General features: G+C 42.0%; 1 protein-coding gene across 1 annotated transcript in view; it reads left to right on the plus strand.

The window, feature by feature from the left end:
- The window catches only part of DHX30 (DExH-box helicase 30), a 1,694,732-nt gene that overhangs the window by 16,296 nt on the left and 1,652,081 nt on the right, over positions 1 to 26,355 (plus strand). Inside the window, exon 3 of the mRNA XM_044066068.1 lies at positions 5,477 to 5,587. Coding sequence (XP_043922003.1) covers positions 5,477 to 5,587 — 111 coding nt within the window. The remainder of the gene's footprint in view (positions 1 to 5,476; positions 5,588 to 26,355) is intronic.

A 26,355-nucleotide genomic window follows, 5' to 3' on the forward strand; every position in this document is an offset into this window, starting at 1 on the left:
TGAGAGAGTTTCATCTTCAGTGTATAGAAGTACAAAGCCACATCAGCAGAAGGAACCACTTCAACTTAACCAGATTCTGGAACTACCTTGGTCGACAGTAGTCAGACATCTTCGAGTGAAGTGGTCAACATTATTTGGTGTTAGACTCTTACTCCAATTGGTTCAAGATTGATTTACTTCCTAACCTAGCATCCAGTACAGTCATTACTAAGATGAAGCGTCATTTTGCAGTTCATAGGAGTCCGCACAAAGTTATTTCTGACAGTGATGCACAGCTTACAAGCCAACAGTTCAAAGGATTTCCTGAAGAGTGGGACTTTACTCGTATCACAAGTAGGCCAGAGTACCTGCAGTCAAATAGTTTTGCAAAACGTGCAATTCAGAGAGCCAAGCAGTTACTTGAGAAGTCAAAATGAGATGGTGTGTGATGTTTTCTTGAATCTCTTGACTCTCAGAAATGTTACTTGTGATAAACAGCTTGGTGCACCTGCTCAGAGATTTCTGTCGAGAAAAACCAGAACCACATAACAGTAGTGCATTGTTGGTTCCATGTGTCAAGAGCAACAGAGGAGTGAAAGCCAATCTGTTAAAGTGCCTTTCCCAGAAGTCCTACTACGATAAGACCAGTAAACCACTCAGTTCATTACAAGAAGTGGTAGGGATGCAAATATCCAACGGTTATGATCGAATTGGTGTCGTGAAAAATATTGGTTCAGAGCCGAGATCGTACATTTGTGGAATCAGAAGGAGCAATCTTCAGGTGCAATTGTAAATATTTGAGACTGGTGTCTGACTATACCACGGTATATAGCTTGTGAGAAAGACTCTTTATCTCTGTGAGTTATCCAGTGTTCTAATTCTAGAGGAAGTTCCAGAAGACATTCCTGTTCCTTTGACAAATCCAGAAGTTCCTGACTAGTTGTGCACCGCAGACTATCCCAGTTGCTAAATTTGGTCCCAACTGGTATGTTGAATCTCTAAACCCTGTAGCAGATATGAAGCAACATGGACATTAACATTGTGTTTTGTTTCTGATGAGTATAGTAATGCATGCCTAACTATGCCTATTGTTATGTATAAAGGGCAGTCTTTTTAAGAGGGAGGATGTAGATCAATATATGAGTATGTACCTTTAAGAAGCTACCCAAGGACCCACCTTTAAGAAGCTACCCAAGGACCCACACAAGTGTATAAATACTGAGCACGTGCAAGTCTGATTGCCATTTTGTAGTTAGTTGTTGAGATGTAAGCATGTATGTATGTAAGGTCAGTCTCTTAACTAGTTCTTTCGTATTTAATGATGCTGCTAGCCATCCTGATGTGTTTTTGTGTATCAAAGCATCTAAGCGAAAACCCCAGCCTTCTTGTTATGTGTGTTAGAGACAATCAAGTGATAAGTATTTTTTTCTTCAAAGTAGTAGTAATATAAAGCAGTCCTGTGCAAGATTTTGGGGACCTCTAACTGAACTGTAGGAGGCCAAGCACGCGCAGTTGTTTGGCACAGTCTCCAAGGAAAAGGAAGGGTAGTTCATAGCTAGGAATGTGGGGTAGTAGCTTCCTGTACATAGGATTATGATCGCTTGAGGAGCTAGGAGTGTGAGTTTGAGATCAATGGAACAATCGGACAAGGACTGCAAAAGCATTTGAAGTTTAACACAGTTTTGTGTGTGTGTTGTAAGTTAATAGGGGATGGGATATTTTTGAAAATGTATTTAGTTTTTTGTTTTAGGGTTTTTATTAAAACACAAAGTCTTGAAAATGTGGCATGGGTTCATATGGAAATGAGAAGAAACTAAGATCACCCTGCCAAACAGTGTGTGCAAGTAACGCACAAGTTGGAAATACACATTCAGAAAACTGTCATGTACAATAGATGGGAGCAATAGTTTTTTTTATTATAATTGCTACACTTTTTTCATGTTATCTTGGAACCTAAATGGCCTTGCAGGTATAGGCAAAAATGAGAGTATTGAATTATATGAAAAAATGCAGAGTGCAAATAACAATGCTGTAGGAGACGCATTTTGGAAGGAAATGATCATGTGAATTTTATAGAATCATCATCGCTTTCCACTTTGAATTGCTGCTTTCTGTTTGTGTTATGTAGGAGAACCTTAACTGTGTAGCTTTAAAATATCCCTTCAAATCCGGTAATCCTAAACCTCCTTGTTCTATTGGGAGGATCAGTTATCCCAATTTATCCAACTTGACTCTTGCCCTCTTCACCTTACAAGTACAATCCTTCAACTCTTTATTAATTACTATCCATAGCTTTTCCTCTGGTTGATAAAAAAAATATGCCAGACCGGTGTTAAAACGAAAACAAAAAAAAGCAAAACTGAAGGGACTAAAAATATTTTACTGCTTGTATCTTTCTATCCATATCCATAGCCAAGAGTTTCATGTTTCTAAATTTTTGCATTATGTTTTGTTCAGTCTCTTCCTGCATATCCTTAGCTGTCGTAACAGAATCCTGTTTAGTCCATACTCTTAAATACTTCATTTTATTATGTCACCATAAATATGGGTTTTGCTGAACCAATTCATTTGTCGGTACATAGTTTATAGCTATGCCCCTTGCTTTGTCTTCATTAATTTTATATTTAGGAAAACAAAACTGAAGTAAGAATGGATAGCACAGTGATGCAGCGGTTCCGTTATCACCTTACAAGAGGTTTTCTGGTTTGATTCTCTGCTGAGGTGCCTTCTGTGATGAGTCTGCATGTCCTCCCTGAATCTGTTTGGGTTTCCTCCGGGTGGTCTGGTTTCCTCATACGTTATAAAGATGTGTATGTGGAGCATTTCTCCCTAGGCCTCCACTGAAAATTAGCTTTGTTCCAAGTCAGACTTTCCTGTTAAGCAGATGTTAAATAAATAAGAATGTTCCACAACACTGAGATGTCCTTTTGTTTCCATCATGAACAAAATAATATCTGCAAATAAGGCCAACTTTATTTGAACAGCATACCAGTTGTATTCTTGTGTTTCTGAGTCCCTTACTTTATTAGCCAGTGGTTCTAAATATAAAACAAATAAAGGGAAAAGAGGACACCCATCCCTGGTTCCTTTGTTCAAGCACAACTTATCAGAGGGGAACCTTCCCACTTTGATTTTTTTTGCTTCTGATCCCTTGTATATCCTTTTAATTAACCTTGATTTTTTATCGGAAATGCAAATGCTTTTATTTCTGTACTCCTAAAATACCAGCTTACTCTGTTGAAGGCTTTGTCTGCATCAAGGCCCACCAATAACAGAGATATTTTCTTACTCCCCCCCCCCCCCTGGATCATCATTGTTCTATTAATGTTGTCAAATGTTTGACTGCCCTCCACAGAACCATATTGGTCCATATCTTTTAATTTTAGCATTATCTTTGCCACTGTTTTAGCCATTATAGACCCAAACATTTTGTAGTCATGGTTTAAAATTGAAATGGGCCTATATGAAGCTGGATCAGCTGTGTCTTTACAACCTTTGGGTATTACAGCACCACAGTTTTTTCTAGGAAGTTGGTACCTCCCCTCCTTTTAAACTTTTTAAACAAAGCCTTCTAGATCTTTATCACTCAAGCATAGACTGCAAATTTTAGCTGGAGTGGATATACCAGGGTTGCTTACCAGGGTAAGTTAGGGGTTTGAACCTCCGTGTATAGTGAAAGCAGATGCCCCTCATAGAAATAAACAGAAAAATAAAAAAAGATAGTCTTCCTAGACATTCAGGGAAAATGACTGGATTCATTTTTCCCAGGGCCTGTTTAAGGGCATAATGGCACTCAAGCCACCATCCTTCACATAATCTTCTCCTACTCCTTTTACACCCTAAAAGAGATATTTAGAATATTCTTTTGAGGATAGAGGCAGACCCAGACTCTGAGCAGTTCTTGGCCTACTTAGATCTATTCCCCAGACCAAGTAGTCACTGAAGATTCCCTTTCTCTGGATTCCCCTTTTGGAGACAAATGTAACTCTATGAAACACTGAATCGAAATCAAAACAGATTTCTGATGTGCAAAAAATGTATTTTAATCTATTAAAGGAAGGCATGCCTGCTGTTGTCTCGCCTTTCTTGATACTTTTGCATCAACATCTACTGCTGCTGATTGTCAACCACCAGCTCCTAAAAGGCCTGATGGATTCTGTAAAGTACCTGAAAATTTAACATTTTTTGTGCAAGAGTCCCTTGGCAGATGCTACTGAACAAGCCTTCTAAACTGCTACAGCAGAGCAATAGATAGACTGGGAGAGAATGTATATACTTCTTTCACCTTTGCTTTCAGAGCTCTGAGCTGTCAAACCCAAATGACTAAGTATTTGCTGTCTGTCTTGGGGAACTTAAACAAAACTTTGGCTTCAATGGAAGGACCAGCCAGCAGGCAACAGGTCATAGCCATGGTTGCTAAGGCTTCTTAATTGGCTAGACTTAGCGTCAAATGCAGCTGTGATGAAGTGGAAGTTCCTTCCAGAGCAGCTGCCAGAGGTTCTGTGATTAGAATATATGCACAGATATGCTCTGAATCCCCTCCCTGAGGACATCAAAGCCAAGCTTCTAGGTTCTCTTGAACTGGGGTCTTTTGTTTGTCCCTAATGCAGCCAGTTTAAGACTTTACAAGAACAGGAGAACATGATAGATTTCAGACAAATTTTCCTTACTTCATTTCCAAGATATCAAAGAGACTACCCTGAAAAAGCCTACTTGCTTTGTCTGCAAGAGGTCCAAGCCCTCTCATAAAGTCAAGAAAATGTATGTATACTACTTGGAAATCACTATTTATGATCATGGGCTTAGAATCATACATTGGACATTTGGCTCTGTGGAAGGTGTTGGCTTTGGTACCCTGGCCAGACGTCCAGGATATCTGGCAAAGATATTCCAACAATTTGAAATACTGCAACAATGATCAGTAGGCCATCTACTGTTATGGGAACTTGTTGCACAACTGTACTGTGTATACATAAGGCCATTTAACTGCCAGGAATCTGTACCCTGAAACAGCTTTGGAATCCCTCTCATTAAATGCAGTTATGGTGCAGGATATGCCAATTTTAGAGCTGCTGTCTGTACAACTGTTCTGATTCTGGCCATCTCTGTTCAGCTAACAGCTTGCAGTTCAGCAAACCATGCACTGTTTCTACAGATTAGATAGCTTTCTTAGTTTTAGTTGTTCAGGGTATCCTAGTATTAATATACTGATAGGATTGGGTGATGGGCCATCTTAGGTTAGAAAGAGAATTTTGGGTGGGCAGGAGGTGTAGATGTTAAGGTGTTTTTTTTTCACCGCTATTCCAGTCGCGTTCATTTTCTTGTATTTGTTCTCATTTCTAGATTATGTAAGATGACTGCATTTGTGTTTATTGTATACGGATTTTAATAAATATGTATGCATTAAATCATGGAAATATGCTAAATGTAATAGTGAATATTATTTTGTTTCACTAGAAAGAACTGTAGAAAGTTAATTAAAATTGTGTTTTTGCAGAAAGTTACACTGCGTATCAAATGGCCAAAACCTGTAAAGTTCGAAGGGTATGGGCTCAGGAAGATTGATGCAGAAAGAGAGGCAGCAGCAGCAGCGTGTAAACTGTTCAAGGTATATTTTATAAAAGAATTTCTTCTTCAGTCTTGAGAGGCATTTTAAATCTGTCACTTTACCCCTAGGTGGGAATAAGTGGATCTGATTGTATATGGTATGCAAGACAGTGAAGGTTAGAAACCCTCATGATCAATGGATTAATTGCATGAAAATGTCCTGTACAATACTGTGGAATAGTACTCATTCTTATTTTTAAAAGTGGTCTTACTCTGCACATATTTGCAGTGAAGCTTTCTAATGTAATCCAAACAGCCACTGCAAGTGCAAACAAAATGTAACAGAAACACAAAATGAAGGCACAGTCTTCTTCAAGCTTTATAATGTAGTTGGAACTCTTCAGTCTGTATATAGTAATCGAAATGTCCATGCAGGTTTTGTGGCCTTGTTGACACAGTTATGAGAAGTAGTAGTAAGCTAACTGAATGCGCAGTGTTATAAAGAACAGTCTCATCAACAGAAGGGGAAAATAACTGTGTTCGTCGCCTGTGATATCCTACATTAGGTTATTGGTAGAGGCCCGGATTGTGTGTGTGTGTGTGTGTGTGTGTGTGTGTGTGTGTGTGTGTGTGTGTAATGATTTCATCAATGTGTCAACACAGCATGAGTTGATAAATAAACCAGTGACCCAAAGGTTTGATGGGTTAGGGTGGTGTGTCCACCACTGAGCTAATCTGCTTTTCCATTAGTAAGGATGAATAATTTTGTTTGAGTTGGTCTTTATATATGGTTGTGTTCTTTCACAAATGTGTTAATCAGCCTACTTTGAGATCAGATTTTACCATTCTGTATGAGGTTTTGCAGGCAATTGTCAGTGTGCATTTACAGTGTAGGGGACTTAGTGTCATTTTATTTGGTGGATGTTTGATGTGATGAGTTGAACGCCTGTGTTGGTATGGAGTGTATGCTGAGGGATAGGTAGGAGGATTTAAGGTTGTCAGATAATTTGGTTGAGTATTTACTTGTGAGGTAGTTAAGCTGTAAGGAAAATGGAACAAATAAGTTACTTATATTCTAACCATCTGATATACCAAACTGATAAGTATACTTTTTTTGCACTGTACTGCATTTATATATTTGCTTAATTGTTTATTGTTGGCCTGTGTGTCCTGTCTGCATTTTATTTTTCTCACCCAAATGGATCTTCACCTCAGACCCTCGTCTTTACCATAACCCTGACATTCTCCCTAATTCCCTAAGTGACCATTCCCCTATTTATAGTCATAAATACTCTCAACACCTTCCCAATGAACACATTTACAGAGTGTTCCATGATCTGACTCACTTCAATCTTGATTATTTCATCTCTGCATTCTCCAGCATTAAGTGGTTCTTCCTCAAAAATGTCTCCTTAATTGATACTGTAACCTCTTTTACTACTGTATTTCTAGATGTACTAAACTCTATAGCACTTTCCTGGAAAATTAGGGTAAAGTCAAAATGTGTCCCCTGGCTATTTAAGAAAACACGCTCTATTATGCATCAGAAGGATGCTGCCTGGAAAAGCTGGGCTACAATTAAAACTCCTCTCTTACTCCAACTACAAAAAACTTAGAAACAGGTGTAAAGAACGTATCGGAGACAAAAAAAAAAAAACTTTCTTTGCCTCCAATCAAAGCAGCCCACACAACAACCCCCCAAAATTCTGCTTTAGCATAAATAAAATCCTCCACCCTGGTAATCCTCCTACTCCCCAACCAATTCCTTCTAAATACTGCCTCAGAGACAGCTGCTTTGTTAATAATTACTTTATTGAAACTATTCAAAAACTAACTCCAAGTAGCTCTACTGCCACCTCTCTACCCTCTCAGCCCAGACCTCCTTCCCCTAATACATTCTCCCTATAAACCTGTACCCACTGCCTTCACCAAATCACAACTAAATGAACTTAAACCCTGCTCTCATTCTGCTGACAATTTACCTTCCTACTTCCTTAAAATTGCTGCCAGTGCTATCGCATACCCTGTCTCTATTCTCATTAATCGTTCTATTATTGAATCTCTCATTCCAGACCTATGGAAATCCTTTTATATACAATCCCTCTTTATAAAGGAGGCAACTCTACTGACCCATCCAAATATCGTCCTATTGCTGTACTTCCTCCCCATCAAAATTCTTAGTGTGTCCACAGTCAGCTGCTTAAACACCTATTAGATAATAACCGCCTTGCTCCCACCCAACATAACTTCAGACCTCACCATAGCACTTCTACAGCCCTGCTCTCATTTACCCAAAGAGTATCAGAAGCCTGCGACAACAATCTATTAGTTTCCTGTCTTTTCCTTGACCTCTCCAAAATTTTGATACTGTCTCTCGCTCTAAACTAATTAATAAACTCTACGACCTTCATATCACCACCCCTTCTTTAAGTTGGTTCTCAAGCTATTTATCTAATAGAAAACAATCCATATGCTGGAAAACTGTCAACTCTCCGTTGACACTTGTGTACCCCAAAGCTCAATACTGGGACCTGTCTCTCTCAGTCTTTTTACAAACAGTCTAGCCTTTGCCTCCAGTCTCTCTACACTCTTACAGTATGCCAACGACTCCACCCTTATTTACCACTGCCCATAGCATCCTGAACTCCTTGCTCTCACCCAAGACACATTTTTACATCCATTGAAACCTGGCTGACTGACAATCAACTGATTCTAAACCCTAAAAAGACAAAACTTCTACTTTTCCTTCCCAAAACAATAGCACCACACAAATCTACTTTCTCTACTACCTCCCACAACAATACTACCATCAGACCTGAATCCTTTACAACATTACTTGGTGTTATAATTGATGATGAATTAAAATTCAACATACACATCCATCATTCCATAAAGAAAACTAACCAGAAACTTGGTTTCGCGCACTGAAATCACAAACTGCTCTCTTCTTCCGCCAAACCTTCCTTGGCCCTCTCTCTCTCTTATTACCCTATCTTCTGTATGCTGCTCCAGTTTTTACCAACCTTCAGTCTTCACTTCTCTCCAAACTAGAGCAAACATACAGTAAAGTAGCTAAATTTGCCTCAAATCTAACAAATCCCACCACTGCCTTGCCTTTACAATGGCCAGAATTCCCTAATAAATTGTCATTCTCACCAGCGTATCACACACTCAGTTCTTCATAATCCCACATCCTGCCCCTCCATCTGTAACATTGTGTCCCTCTATTACCCCCACCGTCAACTTTGCACATCTGACAAACGTTCTTGAAATCTATAATCCATCAAAAAATATTGGTAAGTCCTTGTGTAAGTACTCTGAAGCCCACACCTGGAATTCCCTTCCACTGAAAATAAGAACCATCCCTCATAAGCTTTAATTCAAACAAGAACTTAAAAATGATCTTCTTAAAACACCTGGCCCTGCCCTTGCCAAGCCCCTACCTGACTTTGACTAATTTCTTTCTATATTCTATTTATGATCACTTCAATTTCTCTCACTGTTTTTCCATCCACTTTCTTCCTTTTTCACTGCTCTAACACTGCAATTTAGTATATCACATTCTCCTCATCTAAATACTTTTACTCAGGACCTACATTTGTTACTATATATTTGGAATTTGTGAAACTTGTACAATATATATTTTTTTATTTTCTGATATTGTCTATCGCATTTTTTTGTACCGTCTCTTATTACTCCTGTTATAATTGATGTCCCATATAAATATTGTGATTTTTTTATCTTTATATTGGTTACTGCTGTTTTGTTTTGAATAGCCTGTATATGTAATTGGAGTTTTTCTCCTCGGGTCTCCACTGAAAGTGGGCCTTTAGCTCAGTTGAACCAACCCAGTTAACAAATGACAATAAAATTAATAAAATGTTGTGCACTTGAACTTGATGGCTTTGGAATTGCCCACCCCTGCTGTAAAATAGAATTTGGTCACTCCTCCCATTTCCATTTCATTTGCTCACTCAACCGAGTACAGTGAGATAATTTAGGAATGACTACCCCTTGCTTCTTTGATTTATGGCCACTCCTCCCTGTCCCATCTCCACAGCTCAGTCTACTGAGTACAGAGAGAGCATTTGGGAAAGCCAATCCCCCTCAGTTTCTTAGTCTTGAACTATCTTCTGTTACCTCCCTTTCCACTTATTTTTTTTATTTAGAGTTTATTCAGCTGCTTTTACTGTAATTGTGTTTATCCTACTTTATCACCTTATTTTTGCTGTGTCCTCTTAAGGTGTTCAAGTGCTGTTATTCTGCTTCATTTATTACTACTCGTTAGTTGCCTAATACTCTAAGCATCTTGGTTTTGGTTTAGCATTTGTGCTTTAGGGCCAGTTACTTTACATTTAAGAAGTTTTTTGTGGTCTACACTCTTGTGGACGAACCCTTATCAAAACCCTCTCTCCGTACGTTCACCCAAGTATTCAGAACACTATGTCTGGACAATTCCCATCAGTTTCTCCTGCCAGTGTGGTTGACATGGGCGTACTGAGACAGTGTAGCAACTGCCTCATGTTTACTGACACCCTCCTCTTGTAGCACAGAATTCTTCTACTTGTGAGAAATGCATATACATCAGTAACCTGGAATCCATGCTCTCACGGCACAGTCAGTACTCCTGACAAAGAGGAGACTGCCAGCGCAAACACCACACCACTCACATAACTTAGCCAAGCGCAATACACACCCACCTATGCAGAGGTCCTCAAAAAAACTTACCTAAACAGCAGAGACCTCCAAAACACACTCACAAGCATTCCGCACACAACACCAAGCACATCGCACACAGCAGACAACACACCAGTGTTTCACAAACACAGCCCATAAGGCAAATAAATAAACCATCAAAGCCCACAAGGCATAACAATAAACCAAATGTACTAATCATTGGTGACTCAGTTATGAAAGATGCCCATGTCCCCCTCACCATGCTCGACAAGAAGGTCAGTTGTCTGTCTGGTGCCAGAATCCGCCATATCACGCACACACTTAAGTCTCTCCACAACAAGTGCACATATGATTCTGTCATTGTCCATGTTGGTGTGAATGACTTGAGGCATGCCTCCCTGGGCGATATGAAGAGACATGACCCTAGCACTAAGCAGCATCCTACCTTCAAAAAGAATGTTACCACAGTATCAACAAAAAATAGTTGATTTCAACAGTTTGTTTAGTTTCTGGTGTCATTCAAAGGGTATCCAGTATCTGTCTGCCTGGGATGACATGGTTGACGGGCCATTATGCTTTGCCAGAGATGACCTCCACCTGTCACAACTAGGATTCATGATCCTGGCCAAGGCTCTCACCTCCCCATTGTGCCTTTTTTTAGGCAATATCCCAAAGAAAAATCTTCCAGCATAAAAGATCTGTCATAAAAGCAAATTGAAGGTCATGCTGCTTAATGCTACGAGGCTTAACCTGAAGATGCACTCACTGGAGGCTCTCCTTGTACTGGAAGATGCCGATGTCTGTGCGGTCACTGAAACTTGGTTCAGGGCTGCTGAGAGCACCCTTGCCTTACCAGGCTATACCTCATTCCGGCCCCAAAATGAGGTTGGGAAGACTAAGAATAGCGGAGTCACACCTCCAAACTGGTTTGCCAGCATAACGCACTGGAACTACTTCAGATGCAGTTGATAGCAGGACACCCATCAAATTTATAGCCAACTACAGACCCCCCTCTATGACACAGGACACCCGCTCCTCTTACTTGGATCTACTTGATTCCATCAAGGTACACCCTGGTCCTTGGTGACTTTAACTACACCACCATAGATTGGGTGAACTATTCCTGCGATTCCTTGACTTCATCAATTCTAATGCACTAGACCAGCTCTTCTCATCCCCCACAAGGGGGGATAGCATTCTGGACTTGGTTCTCACCAACTTGGGTGACCGCTGCACTACTCCCGTAGTATGCTCTTCCCTAGTGAGATCAGATCATTGGACTCTCTCTTGTTCGAAGTGTCTATCCCACCCACCCACCCCCCCCCCCCCAGCTTCAGTCATGCTAAAACAGTTTCTCAAAAGCTGACTACAGCCTCCTAAGGGAGGGTATTGGTAGCTTCACACCACCGCTTCCCTCAGAGGATGCAGACAATTATACTGAACAGTACACCAGTGCAGTATACAAGCACATGTGCAACTGCATAGACTCGACCATACCCAACAGCACTAAAACCTGCTTCTCAAGGAAACGCACACCTGTTTGGTGGACATCCTCTGTCAACAGAGTTTACAACAAAAGTAAGAAACTGTTGTTCAAATGTAAAATGGAACAAATTCCAAATTGGAAAAACTCTATGCTTGACCTCAACAAGCAAATTAGATCACTAGTGAAAACCTCCAAAGCCAGTTATGAATCACAACTAGCCTCCAAAACAAGGGAAACCACAAAGCCTTCTTCAGTTACGTCAGGAACCTACATGGCAAAGCCCTGGTTTGTTCTGAATTGGTACTTAACAGTATCACTTACACTGATCCTGTTGACTTAGCAAAGCTGCTAGCAGGTTCTGCACAAACTTCACCCCCTGTCCCCCAAAGGCCCTTTTGACATCCCAGATTCTTGTCCCGCACCTCACATTTCTGTAGATCATGTTAAAGGCCCTATCCAAGGCAAAGAACACAGCCTATATGGGACCTGATAGTATCCCAGGCTGTATTCTGCAGCATCTCCAGCAAGAACTGGCTTCACAATTGAACTCCCTATTCAACCACACTCTAAATACAGGCTTCCTTCCAGCAGAGTGGGAAACTGCCATTGTCATCCCCTTGCACAAAGGTGATGCCACTACTGACCCTGTAAACTATTGCACCATTAGCTTGACAAGTCTGATCTGAAAAGCCATGGAGTGTATTGTTATAGATCTCGTAAACAAGGGCATAGATGATCTCCAAGCACTTGACCTCCACCCAGTTCTGATTCATCAAGAGCAATTCTTACCTGTTGAACCTGGTTGACTTCTTTTGAGACTGTCACCAAGTCCCTGGATGAGGGAAAGTTAGTTCATAAAGCTTACCTTGACTTGGCCAAGGCCTTTGACACAATCCCCCACTCAGACATCATTGAAAAGCTAAGACAACTTGGCATAAATCCCAGTCTCATCAGGTTGGTGGCCAGCTGGCTCCCCGACAGGACCCTCAAGGTCAAAATAGGAGCCTCCATCTCTGACAGCAGACCCATCACTAGTGGAGTTCCCCAGGGATCTGTTCTGGGACCCCTATTGTTTGGCATTTACTTCTCAGAGGTCCAGGCAAAGACGAAAGGCCTGTGGCTGACCCAGTTTATGGATGACTGTAAGCAGGGTGCTGTCATTGACTTCCCAAATGATGTTAACCTATTGCAAGAGGGTCTCACAGCAACTTATGACTGGTGCCAAAGTCATGGCCTCAAGCTAAACACAGAAAAATGTATCATGCCATTTGGCAAAAACACGGCCCCTACGGATTACCACATCCACGGCAACCCCTAGAGAGACAATGTGTGGTGAGAGACCTGGGTACTCAGGTTGATAACAATCTCTCGCATTCGACCATTATTTAGCGGCAGTGGTCAGAAAAGTCTTTTACTTGGTTCATCTCGTAAGTGAAGGGATTGCATCCAGAAAAAAGGTCATTACTTCTCTATACTCCTCCCTCATTAGACCAATAATTGAGTACAACACCCTGTTTGGTATGTATCTCTCTAAACATCTGCACCAACTGGAAAGGCTACAGAAATACCTCACAGAGAGAATCCATGGCCTCCAACACCAGTCCTATGTCGACAGGTTAAATCGCTGTCAGTCTACTCTGTATTGTACAGATTGCACAGAGGTGATCTGTGCCTCACCTGCAATGCAGTCTTGGACCCTGCCCTACTAGAGATGCTGTAAATTCATAAGTTTAACTCCTTGCACATTACCCGCTTGGAAGGCCCAAATCTAATATGCGACATCAACAAAACCTTCTGGAGGACAGCTTTGTCTACCAGAGGCTGCTCTATCTCTGGAATAGACTTCCCATACACGTCAAACTGAGTACCTCGTTGACCCTCATCAAGCACAACCTTGAGTTGATGGGAAATCACAAATTTGTCTGAGAGGTTCCACCTGTGTTCCTCATTGACCGGGGCAACAGGTGCTGACTGAGGTTTCTTTCTGGGGATAAACTCTTGGCTAGGTTTGTAAGGGCTCCAGGACCATCAACCTAGTAACCTCATATGATCCTGTGATCCTATGAAGCTACATAGAACAAAGCTTGTATGTGATGTGCCTCAGGATTTTTCCTACATGTCATGTAGTGCTGGTAATTACTGTATCAAATTGATCCAGTGCACATTTTTTCACTAAATGAAATTAAATTTAGATTTATTGCTTAGTAGAGAAGGGTATAGCGAGAAGAAAAGTGCATGTTTTTTGCTGAAGGCCCCGAGGATGTGGGCATTTCAGTTTGTGGAGGTTTGGGAGCATAGCCAGTGTATCCTTTCTCATTTGGGGATCTAGGAGCTTGCCCTCCTGGAATACATTGCATAAAATTAGAAGTGACATGTTGCATTCCTGTGATTTTTAGCATGCCAGGAAAGAAGTGAAATTTTATTTGTTCCATCATTCACTCTTAACCAAATATTAACCTTTTACATTTCTCTCTGTTGTCTCATTTACAGCCAGTGCCAAGTTAATAAACCTAAGCACTTCATCTTTTATCATGATGGTAGGACGGGCATGCACCTCCCAAAATTATGATTAGGTGTTAAGATTTATTTGTTTTTCCTTTCAAAGAATTAATGTCTTTTTATATTGATTGTTTCATTATTGCTTCAGTAACCAGACTAGAATGTGCTTTTTACATTCAGGTAATTTTCACTGAGTTATGCATATGTTCGTTATCTGTTTAATCAATTAAAATTTTCTTACTCTCTTACATTTGTCAAGCGTGATTCATTGTGGAGTAGTTCATATCAGTATGGATATTATCATAGCAGTCACTTCTTAAAATAAATTTAGAAATAATAGCTTACCATTTGTTACATCCATCACAGAGTTATAAATTTAAGTACTTAATTATTTAAAATCATTTGAATACTTAATCCTGGGCATTTTCCTTTCAAAATTCAATGACTATTGAAAATCATCATAACGTATCATAAAATCAGCAGAGAAAGTGAATATTTTTTGTATTTGCCATATCGTACATTTATTTGCGACCCCCACGCACGGTGCACCTTTCTTTGACTGTGGTTAGCTGTTGGTTTGTTTATTTTTACTTATATATCTACTTACTTATATTTGCTTACTGGGATAGTCTGTCTAGGTATAAGCCTGTTTTCAGCGGAGTCCCAGGGAGAAAAGTTCCATAAGTACAATGTACATTAATATACAGAACAAGATACATTGATAAAGTAAGTGAAATACAAATATACATTGACTTTGAAAACAGAACATTAAGATAGTAGAATAGTATCATAAGCATTGTTTACAGAATTTAATTTGTTTTTAAGGTATATAAAGATATATTAGTCAAGTTGGTATAGACAGAGAAAGAGAAAAATAGAAGAGAAGGAAAAAGAATTCTGATAGTAACGGGTCATAAATGGCTACTGATCTGAGGGGGGGATAATTAACCTATTTTAATACATAATTGCCATGCTCAATTTCTTTTTTTCTTTAAAGAGTCCCTCTAGTTTTTCCCTTCCTCCTCTGTCTCTACATTCTTACTACTCTTGTAATATCTAGTTGGTCATTTCTTTCTGCACTCATGGACGTTGTTATTGATTGCATGGTCAGAAATGCCTCTGTTTTTTGTGTCCACTGCTTCCACCCTTTGAGTCTTTGTTGAATATGGCATGTTTAGTTGCTCACCTGAATTACTATTTCTTGTAAAGATAAATCTCTCAGTCGATCTTGGTCACACACTCTCTTGTTCTGTGTCTGTAGCGCCCCCCCCCACACACTTTTTTTGCTTCCTCTCTGGCTCGCTCAGTCTCTCTCTGGCTCTTTGTCCCTTCCCCTGTCTGCTTCTCTGGCTCACTCTCATAGGTTCATAGGTTCATACTAGGCTATCTGCCCTAGGGCATTTATAAGCCTAGCCAGAGTGTGTGTGGCTTTCACCACCCCTTAGGATGAGAATACTATACCCATTAGTTTGCTGTGCCTCTGTCCAGCAGTGACACAGAGATGATTCCCGGGGTAAACCTACGATCTCCCATCCACTCGTCAAGATTTCTCTTGAACAGAGTCAGTGAGGGGCTCTGCCTCACATGGACTGGGATTCTGTTGCATAGTGTAGGGAGTCTCTGGGTGATGGATCTGTCCCTCCAGCACGTCCTATTTATATCCATGTTGAGGTGTAAGTCTCTTGCTCTTGTGGCTCTGGTGGATTTGGATTTTTTGAGGTGGAGCATGTCCATTAATTCCGGGTTGGACATGGCCTTGTATGTCAGGCACAGATCACCTCTGAGCAGACGGTATGCGACTGAATAGAGCTGGAGTTTCTTCAGTCGGGCATCATATGACATATGTTTGAGCCCCTTTATCCTTTTGGTGAGGAACTTTTGGGGTCTTTCCAACTGCTGCAGGTGTCGTGTAAGGTACATTCCGAATGGGGCGTTGTACTCAATCATTGGTCTGATAAGTGAAGAGTACAGGAGTACAATGACCTCTCCTGATCTGGATGTGAATCCCTTCATGATCAGGTGGGCAGTGTAGAATGTCTTCCTAACCACTTTGGCAATGTGAGTGTCAAAAGAGAGGTTACTGTCAACTTGGGTCCCCAGGTCCCTGATAACTTCTTCCGTGTTTAATGGATTACCACCTATGTGGTAATTAGTGGTTACCTTGTTTTTCCCAAAGGGTATGACTATACATTTTTTTGCATTTAGCTTAAGGCCATGGCTCTGGCACCAGTTATTCATTTCTATGAGACCTCTCTGCAGGATGTCTGTGTCTGATAGAGTGTCAATTATGGTGCCCAGTTTGCAGTCATCTGCAAATTTTGTCAGCCACAATCCCCCCTATGTTTGCCTGCACTTCAGAAAAATAAATGCCGAACAAGAGTGGGCCCAGGACTGAGCCCTGTGGGACACCGCTCGTGACCGGCTTAGAGTCTGACATGGCACCAGCAACTCTAACCCTGTGTGTTCTGTCCTTGAGCCGGTTTGCAACCCATCTTGTGACATATGGGTTTGCATCTAAGCTGGTGAGCTTTTCTGTGATGCCCGAGTGGGGTATTGTGTCGACCGCTTTTGCTAGGTCAAGGTAGGCTGTGTGAACTGCCTTACCCTCATCAATGGCCTTAGTGACTGTTTCGAAAAAGTCGACCAAGTTCAAGAGGCAGGATCTGCCCTTGACAAAGCCAAATTGGGTAGGATCCAGTGTCTGTAGGTCCCCAGTGTCTTTATTTATGAGTTCCATTATGATCCTCTCCATAGCTTTGCAGACAAGGCTCGTCAAGCTTATGGGGCGGTAATTTCCAGGGTCCGTAGAAGCACCGCCTTTGTGGAGTGGGACCACAGTTGCCGTACGCCATTCTTTGGGTACGTATCCTGTAGTAAGGCTAAGATTAAACAGCAGCCTTATGTGTGGGTTTAGTTCCTCATTGAGTTTGTGTAGCACACAGCCGGGGACACGTCCGGTCCCATTGATGCTGTGTTTTTTGCTTTAGAGAGAGCAGCTCTCACCTGGGCATCTGAGATGTTTGGGAGGCTAGACTCTGGTGGGATAGATATTTCTCCTTTTGGGGAGGGGAGAAATTTGCACTGAACCTGTCTGCCAGTATGTTGGCAATGTCTGTGGGTTCAGTGATTTTTTTATCATTTTGGACTAATTCTGAGCCTATCTGGGAGTTTCCACCCAGGTTTCTAACATAGCTAAAGAAGGCCTTATGATTGTCTTTTGTGTCATTAGCGATTTTTCTCTCAAAGTTGGCCTTGGATGATTTTATGAGTGATCGTAGTTTTTGCTAGTATTGATCAGAGATGCCTTCCCTTTTAGGGATTTTGCTCTGTCATGTAGTAGCTTTCTCCTCTTGTTGTAGAGTTTGTTTATGGCTGGGGTCCACCAGACCGGCGCCTGCCTTTGGTGGAAAGGGTCTTGATTTTATTAGGGATTGCTTGATCCATACATTCCTGGAGGTGCTCGTAGAAGGCATTTGTAAGGGTTTCAGCAGCGTGGGTTGTGGTTTCCACTGGCTCGGGGCCTTGAAGGATACCACTCCAGTCTTAAGAAGTGTGAAGTTTGCGTTTGAGAAGTTCTTCACTGTGGTCTTTTTGCTGGGGTGGGGCGGGATGTGGATCTCCAATGAGATTAATTTATGGTCTGATCTCACCAATGAGGGATGTACTTCCGGTGTGGAGCATTTTGTCCCCATGTTTGTGATGATCAGGTCTAGTATATTTTCTCCTCTTGTGGGAATGGTGACTAGTTGTTGCATAGCATTTGAGTTTATGGACTCGAGGAACCTTCGGGCTAGGTGTTGGGGCTTGAGTAATGTTCCCAGTCTATGTTTGGGTAGTTGAAGTCGCCCAATATGATGGTGTTTGGAGAGACATTCATACTCTCCAGTGTCTTCAGGAAGGCTGTGTGGGTTTCCTGAGTTTGAGAAGGTGGTCTGTAGCATGCTACAAACTGTAGGGCAGTTTTACCTATGGTTAATTGCACCTGGATGGTCTCCGATGCTTTGTGCGTTGCCACTAACCTGGAGGTGTGGGTATCCTTTATGAATATGGATACTCCCCCTCCTTTTGTGGTTCGGTCCGGATTTTGGGGCCGGAACGCATAACCTGATAGTGCTGGTGTGCTCTCAGGAGCCTTGAACCAGGTTTCAGTCACAGCACAGACATCGATGTTCTCCATACTGAGGAGGGCTTCGAGGGCGTGCATCTTGAGGTTTAGACTTCTGGCATTGAGCAGTATTACCCTTAGTTTTTCTCCATTTTTGTTTTCTAGGGCGGTAGGTTTATCATTTGAGCCTTGCCTAAAAAAGGCACTCTGGGGGTGGCAAGAGCCTTTGTCAATATCCGGAAGCCCAGGGGTGACAGGTGCAAGCCGTCCCTTGCAAAGCAGCGTGGCTTGTCAAGCATGTCATCCCAGGCAGACAGACATTGGATCCCCTTAGAATGACACCAGTAATTAAGCCAATTATTAAAGCTGATCATTTTGTCTCTGTATTGTGGCATTATTCTTGGTGAGGGTAGGATACTGGTCAGGGTCATACCGGCCTGGGCTACATAATCTGAGAGCTCCTCTATGTCTCTTTTCATGTAGTCCAGGGAGGTACGTCTCAGGTCGTTCACACCGGCATGGAAAATGACCGAGTCATACTTGTACTTGCTGTGGAGTGACCTGAGTGCTTGTGTTATGTGGCGGATTCTAGCGCCTGACAGGCAGCTTACTGTGATCTTTTCCTTGTTCAGTCTGGTGAGTGGGACGTCAGTGTGTCTGACTATGGAGTCACCTATAACAAGTGTGTCTGGCATTGTGTTTGGCCTTAAGGGCTGTGACTGTTTAGCACACTGACTTTGAGAACTATGTGTTGCATGTCTTATGTCTTGAGGTGGCAGTTGCTTGGGTGTCTGCTTTGGAGGCCTCTATAGTTTTGGTAGATTTTTGATCAGTGCCTCCGAGTATGTCTTTGTGTGTTTATGTGTTTGTTTTGCAGTTGTAATAGTTCTATGTGAAACTGGGTTTGTGGTGTGCGTGCTTTCCTTCTCCTCCTGTCTGGTCTTGCCAGTCCTGAGTTGAGAGAGCTCAGCCTCCAGTTTGGCTATATAGTTGCATCTCTCACATGTATTTGTGTTTTGTGGGAGAAGGAGTGGGTTGTCTGTGTACATGACGCAATTGTAACATTGCCTCAAGATGCCCAGATTCACCAGCTGAACAGGAGAGGACGCTAGCAACTGACCCTTCGACATGCTAGAAAAAGTGAAAAAGTTTGCTGTGTAACTGAGTCAGAAGGGACCTATAGGGAAATGGGTACTCAAGGGGATTCTAGGCTAATGTGGTACTTTGTTTAGTATAGAAGTACTTTACCTATATAAAAATGCTTTAGGAGCAAGTGCTGAGCTTTTGAGATAGAGAATAGACTGTTTAGACTGCAAGTAGAGAAGTTCTAAGGGAAAAATTGAAGAGCAGACTTTACGGAGCCAGAAATAGTTTAACCTTGTTTAACCGGCGCTGCCCGATGGTGCTCTATGGGTAACTCCGCGCTAAAGCACGCAAAAGCACGCTAAAGCGGGCTTTATTACAGGGGGCTGAAAAGAGCTAGGAATTGACCCAAAATGGCCAATGGACTACAAGTTTCTGGCTGGAACCACTCCTCTAGGGACAAATAGGCTGCTCAGTGCTCCCCACTCCCACTGGTGAACAAAGAAGCTTCCTTTTATCCAAATAAGGATATGGAATAGCACAGGAACCAAGACAAAGCCCAGAGATCAGCAAACTCTGAAGACTGGACTATTCTAGTTCAGTAAAGCGGGAAAACAAGATTTTTTTTGTTTGTTTTTTTCTTTTTTGCAGAAAACAGAGGAAAAACAGACAGTAAATGCTATAAATGCTTTTAAGCTAGCGACTTGAGTGTGTTAGCCTACAGGTAAACTTAAGCAACAAATAACTTTTTAAAAGTGCAAAACAGTTAATCAACACAAAAACAGTTTAAATAGAATGCAGAGCTGTATAAACAGGCTAAAATGCAGTCGCTAAGCAGTAAATAATCAAAAAGCCAGAAAAAAATACTTAAATCAGTTATAGCAAATACAGTTATAACAAATGCTCTGAAATATCCTGTATATTTCCAAAATGTTTGAAAAGGACAGTCAGAACACAAGAAGGTTCAGGCGAAAGAGAAAAAAAAAGTTTTGTTTTACTTTTTGAAAGGGAAAAAGGAGGAACAGAAGGCCTTATCAAATGTTCTCTCTGTATTAAGCAGAATGAGCTAATGACACTAGACTGGGAGGTGTGTCACAGTAGGGGCGGGCAACTGCAAAGCCACCAAGTATAAGAGCAAACAAGGGGGGAGGGTGGGACCAAATAGCCTACAGACAGCAAGCACTAGAGAGACAAATGAAAGTTTTTAAACAGATAAGGATTTGTGAAGATACTGAATAGACAAAGTGCTTTATATATATTAAATTGTAAAAACAGTAATCTGTAAAAATAATAAAAAAAAAATCAAGATACTTATATTTTGTAGCTCAGTTGCGGTCAACAACTTCTCCAGTCTGCACTGTGTGCAAAGTTAGGGCTTAAAAACCAGAACAACTTTTTTTTATTTTTTTACAAGAACACAAAAGAACCGGCCCCCACTAGCCAAGAGATAATTACACAGAGGAAATTTTTCCGTTTACACAATAGCCAACAGACAGCAGCACTAGAGAGACAAATGAAAGTTTTTAAACAGATAAGGATTTGTGAAGATACTGAATAGACAAAGTGCTTTATATATATTAAATTGTAAAAACAGTAATCTGTAAAAATAATCAAAAAAAAATCAAGATACTTATATTTTGTAGCTCAGTTGCGGTGAACAACTTCTCCAGTCTGCACTGTGTGCAAAGTGTACTCTCTTATGTACTCTCTCCCTGTTTGCCTCTCTCTTCTCCCCCCCTTTCCTGTCCGACTCTCTGGCTTGCTTGCTTTCATGCTCTTTCTCTCTGGCTCACTTGCTCTCGCACTCACTTTCTCTGTCTCTCTCCCACTGTCTGGCTCTGTGGCTCACTCGCTCTCTGTGTGTGTTTCTCCTTGTCTGGCTTACTGGCGCGCTCTCTCTCCCCAGTCTATCTCTTTGGCTCACTCTCGCGAGCACCGTCTCTTCGCCTGTTTGGTTTTGTGGCTCACTCGCGCCCCCTCCCCCTGGTCTGTATCTCGGGCTCATTCTCACCCGCTACCCCCCCCCCCAAATTTGGCTGTTTGGCTCACTCTCACACGTGTGATTTTTCTCTCTGTTTCTGGCCGTCTGACTCACTCTTGTACTCTCTCCCAGAGTCTCCCTGTCTGGCTCTGTGGCTCTCTCACTTTTGCACTTTTTCTCTGACTCAGTCACTGTTGTACTGTCTCCCCCTGTCTGGCTTTCTGGTGGACTCGCTCTGTCATTCTCTGGACCCCCCCCCACACCTGGCTTGCTCACTGTCCCCCGTTTGGCTATCTGGTTCACTCCAGCTTGCACTCTCTCTCTGTCTCTCTCTCTCTCTCTCTCTGTGTCTCTCTCTCTGTCTCTCTCTGTCTGGCTCCCACTCATGCCCTCTCTGTCCTTGTCTGTCTCTTTGGCTTGCTTGCTCACTCTCGTGTGCCCCCCCCCCCAATTTGGCTCACTCACTGTTGCACTCTCTGTCTGGCTGTCTTGCTCATGCTCACTTTCTCTGACCATGTCTGGCTGGCTTGCTCATGCTCACTTTCTCTGACCATGTCTGGCTGGCTCTCTCTCGCTCCCTCTCCCTGACTGGCTTGCTCGTACTTGCTTACTCTCCCTCCCTCTCTTCTCCCGTTTGGCTAGCTCATTTGTGTTTATACTCTCTCATACTTTCTCTCTCTCTCTCTCCCTATCTCTCTCCCTATCTCTCTCCCTATCTCTCTCCCTATCTCTCTCCCTATCTCTCTCCCTATCTTACTCTCCCACTCACTCCCTTTGTCAGCCTGCCTGTCTCGCGTGGTTTGCCCCTCTCCTGCTCTCTCTCTCTCTTCCTCTCTTTGGCTAGCTCTCTGCCTCTCTGGCCCGAACACTTTCTCTGTCTATCTGGGATGAGTGCTTTGTCTGTCCAGGCCAAGCATGCTCTCTCTCTCTCTTTGTCCGGGCTGAGTGCGCACTCTCTCTCTCTGTCCATGCCGAGTGTTTGCTCTCTGTCTGCTTCACTAGACCAAGCGCTCACTCTCAGTCTGTCTGTCCCACTCGATTGTGCTCTCTCTTTTTCTGCCCTGCTCGCTCTTTCTGTCTGTCTGGCCCACTAACTCCCCACTTCGCTTTCTTGCTCTGCCTGTCTGGCCCACTTGCACTTGCATGTGTGCTCCCCTATCTGGCCTGCTTGCTTATGCTTGCCCTGTCTGTCTGGCCTGCTTGATCATGCTCACTTTCACACTCCCTCTCTGTCTGGCCTGTGTGCCACTCTGTCTGTCTGGCCTGCTTGGGCTGTCTGTTGGCCCGCTGGCTCATGTGCTGTCTGTTTCTGGTCTACTACCTCACACTCTTTCTGTGGCCGGCACTCTCGCTCTTGCACTATCTCTTTGTCTGTCCCACTAGCTCGTGTACTCTCTCTCCCTCTCTCTGTCCGTATGGCCCGGTTGCTCGCACACTTGCTCTCTAGGTTGGACCAGACTATTTGCTTGCTTTCTCTCTGTCTGTCTGCCTCACTGGACCGTGTTCTTACTCGCTGTTTCTCTCTCGTCTGGCCGGACCACTTTCTCCAGCTGGACTATACACTTGCTCCCTTTGTCTGTCTGGTCCACTTGAACACTTGCTCTCTCTGGCCTACTTGCTCGTTCTTGCTTTCTCTCTCTCTCCTCTGTGTGTGGCCCGTTCACTTGTGCTCACTTGCCCTGTCTGTCTGGTCTGCATAGTTGTGCTCACTTTCGTTACGTTTCTGTTCTCAGTCTTACAGTGCAAACATTCTGGATGAAGTCAGAAATAATGGGTGGGTGATAAAGACCCTCAAAAAAGGACAGATTTTAAATATTGCTGTTACTAACTTAGAAAGTTGCTAGAATAACAGGTTTTGCATTCGTATGCATTTTATATAGGATGGGAAGTGTGCGAGTCCAATGTATTATTTTGTGACTTCAAGCAATGCTTAGTGATTTGCTAGTGAAGAACAGACCAAAAATGAGGCAAAAATCTATACATTCCAGGAGATTCTAGAAATTTCAAATGTATGATGCCAGACATTTGAGTTTCATACTTCAGTGATAATGAACACTGGACTAGCTGGTATTCATATGAGGCAGTTACACTCAATCCAGTGTTCTCCATTATTGCTGTGTTGTGTCCCCTTACTTGTAGCCATTTCTGCTGTATTCATCTGTGCTGTCTCATTTCCTTTGTGCTTTTATTCCTCTCTCTCTGTCTGTTTGTGTTTGGTTCTTGTCCTGGCCTCTTCATTTCCCCATTGCTTATCGTCTTTTTTGGCTTTGGGTATCGTGATTAATTTTTTTTTTTTGCTCTTGCACTTCTTTGCTTCCCATTCCATCTTAATCTGTTGTATATTACTTTTCTTTTCTCTTGTGCTATGTTTTGCCTGCGTCTTATGTTCTGCATGCACTGTATCTATGGACTCCGGTTGTTGTTCTGCTCTAGCAGTCTCCTTTCCATGCTGAAGTAATGGCTGCCCAGTACATAAGCTATACATTGTCTTATCTTGTATAGGTGATCTAAATCCCTTCTGTTCTGGGAAACATCCCTTTGAAAAAAAATTGTTTGTGCAGGTATTTATTTTTAACTTGTATTACTTGACATTGCATGTATTAGTTCTGTGCCACCCTAAATGTCTTCATTTTATTCCATTTATTTTAGATTTGTTTTCTTTCTGTGTTTTGTTGGAATGCTATTTTAAATGCTTTTCTACTCTAGCAGAGTTTTTGGTGTGTGCAGTCATCCTGGTCAGGCTCATTCTATCCATCTTGGTAAATAATTACCCTATTAAATTTGTTTAGTATGAAGGCAGAGGAAGCACATTTGCCAGGATCACAGTAGTCTTTTCTAAATGGATGGTATGTTGGTAGCAACCTGAAGGAGAGCTCTGATTTGTACTCATGAATCAGACAAAGTAGCTGATTTAAAAAGACCGTAGCAAGACATGAGAAAAAAATCCAAACTGATATTTCTAGTTGAGACCTAGAAAGAACCAGTGGCTCGTCACCTAACAACAAGAACTATCCAATGAAGATGTAGGGTCTCAGAAGCTCTTTCATATAATCAGGGCTCTGGTCATTCAGGACACAAAAGGTGGCAATGAAAATCTTGAGCACACATCTAAATGCAGCTAGCATAGACCCCATAGCACTGACATGTTGTGGCCCATTTTGAAATGTGCCAGTTAGAGTCCTTTTAGTCAAATTCTGAACATGCTATAGGCAGGCCAGATCACTGTCTAATAGCCCAGAGTGCAGAGCATTGCAGTAATCAAGTCTGTACAAAACCAGAGATGAATCAATATCCTAAGGTGCAAAGATAGAACATAGCTTCAGATCCATTGTACATTCTTCGGATGAAAATAAAATGCGACAATGTCTGACTCTTAATAGTTTAATGTCAATCTGCCTTCCAAGATAATGCTTATATTTCAGACACAAATTCTAGCTGATTCTTCCCATAAGTAACATTGAGGAGGGCAGAGGAAGGGGCGAATGGATTGTACAAAGTACAAGCAAAATTTTGGTGTCTGCTGGGTTATGCCCCAAGGTGTTATGGGCTGTCCAATGAAGAATTAAATCCATGCAGTCCTCTAAAAATGAAACACCTGGCTTTTATGGTAAGAGTGTAATTGAATTTCATTACCATAACTCTCAGAGAGTGTATGTCTGCCTACAGTGATTTCTCTAAATGGCAACATGCACGCAGGTAAAAACAAAGGGAGCCAGAATACACTGCGATCGAGTGAGTTAGAGCCTGATGACTTTGGACTGAACATCACTCGATGAGGATGTCTCGGGAGTTAAGGGACAGTACCTGCTTCACCACAGTGCAATACTGGAACTTCATGAGGATCTCATGGCCCGCACTGTTAGTGGTTGCCGAGAGGTCGAGCAGGGCCAAGGCAGAATATTTACATTGATCTCTCATCATTAAGAGGTTACTGATCACTCTGATGAAGGGTTATCATCATACTATGCCTGGAACTATAACCATTCTGACAAGATTGGCAAGCCAACTGGTGTCAAGATGTTAATACAGCTGAGTGCAGACCACCTTTTTGATTAATTTCCCAAAGAAAGAAAAGTTAGAGGCAAGGTAATTTTTGTAAAAGGCACACATTCAAAGAGGGTTTCTTCAGCAATGAGTTCATTAATCAAAGCTTTTTTTAATATAAATGGAAACATTATTATTGAGATGCAAATAGTCTTGAGAATAACTGAACTTGTTAATTTAAGACATGATCTTGACAGTCTCTGAGCTGCTCAAGTGGCATAGAGGGATAAAGCCCTGACTACAGCCCAGCTGATGAAGTTGCACGGAAGCGATGGGTGTGCCCATTACCAGTGGGAGGGTGCTTGTTAATGCACTTCTTAATGGTGGACATGCTTCATACAAGGAAGTTATCCTTGGATGTAATACAAGAAGTGTGGCGGGAGAATAGTGTGCTGTCTCTCTCTGCTATAAGAGGGGGTGGTGGTCTTCTTACTTCTTTGTTATCTGATATTTAACTGTTAGCCTAGAGGGCTTCCTCTGTACTTTAAGTGCTAGCCACAAAGTTTCAGAATTCATTTTATGCTCAACTTCTGAGAGACTTGCTTGGCTACAATCATCTGCATTAGAAGCTGAAGTTAAGTGCAAACTTGCAATATTGTATTTTAGTCTTCTGTTAAGTACAGACTTGCAGTTTTAAAAAGTACTGTATTACATTTTTTCTGTTACCAAATTGTTTTCACAGAATAGTGTGCCTGTCTCTCTCTCTCTGCAGTTAGTTCCCCACCCACCTTCCCTGTTGTTGTCTTGGTGTTGGTGGCTCTGGAATTGCTCGCCCCTCCTGTAAGTCTGTATTTGAACACTCCTCCTGGGTCCATATCATTGCTCACTTAACCGAGTACAGTGAGATCATAGCCTGAGTCTAGTGTTCACTATACTTAATACAGAATAAGAAATTTTTTTTTGGGCCCAAAACAAAATATTTTTTGGGCCCAAAATACAACTGAATCGGAAGTA

Source organism: Protopterus annectens, chromosome 3.part0, assembly GCF_019279795.1.
Source record: "Protopterus annectens isolate FY-2018-M chromosome 3.part0, PAN1.0, whole genome shotgun sequence".
Classification (NCBI taxonomy): Eukaryota; Metazoa; Chordata; order Ceratodontiformes; family Protopteridae; genus Protopterus; species Protopterus annectens.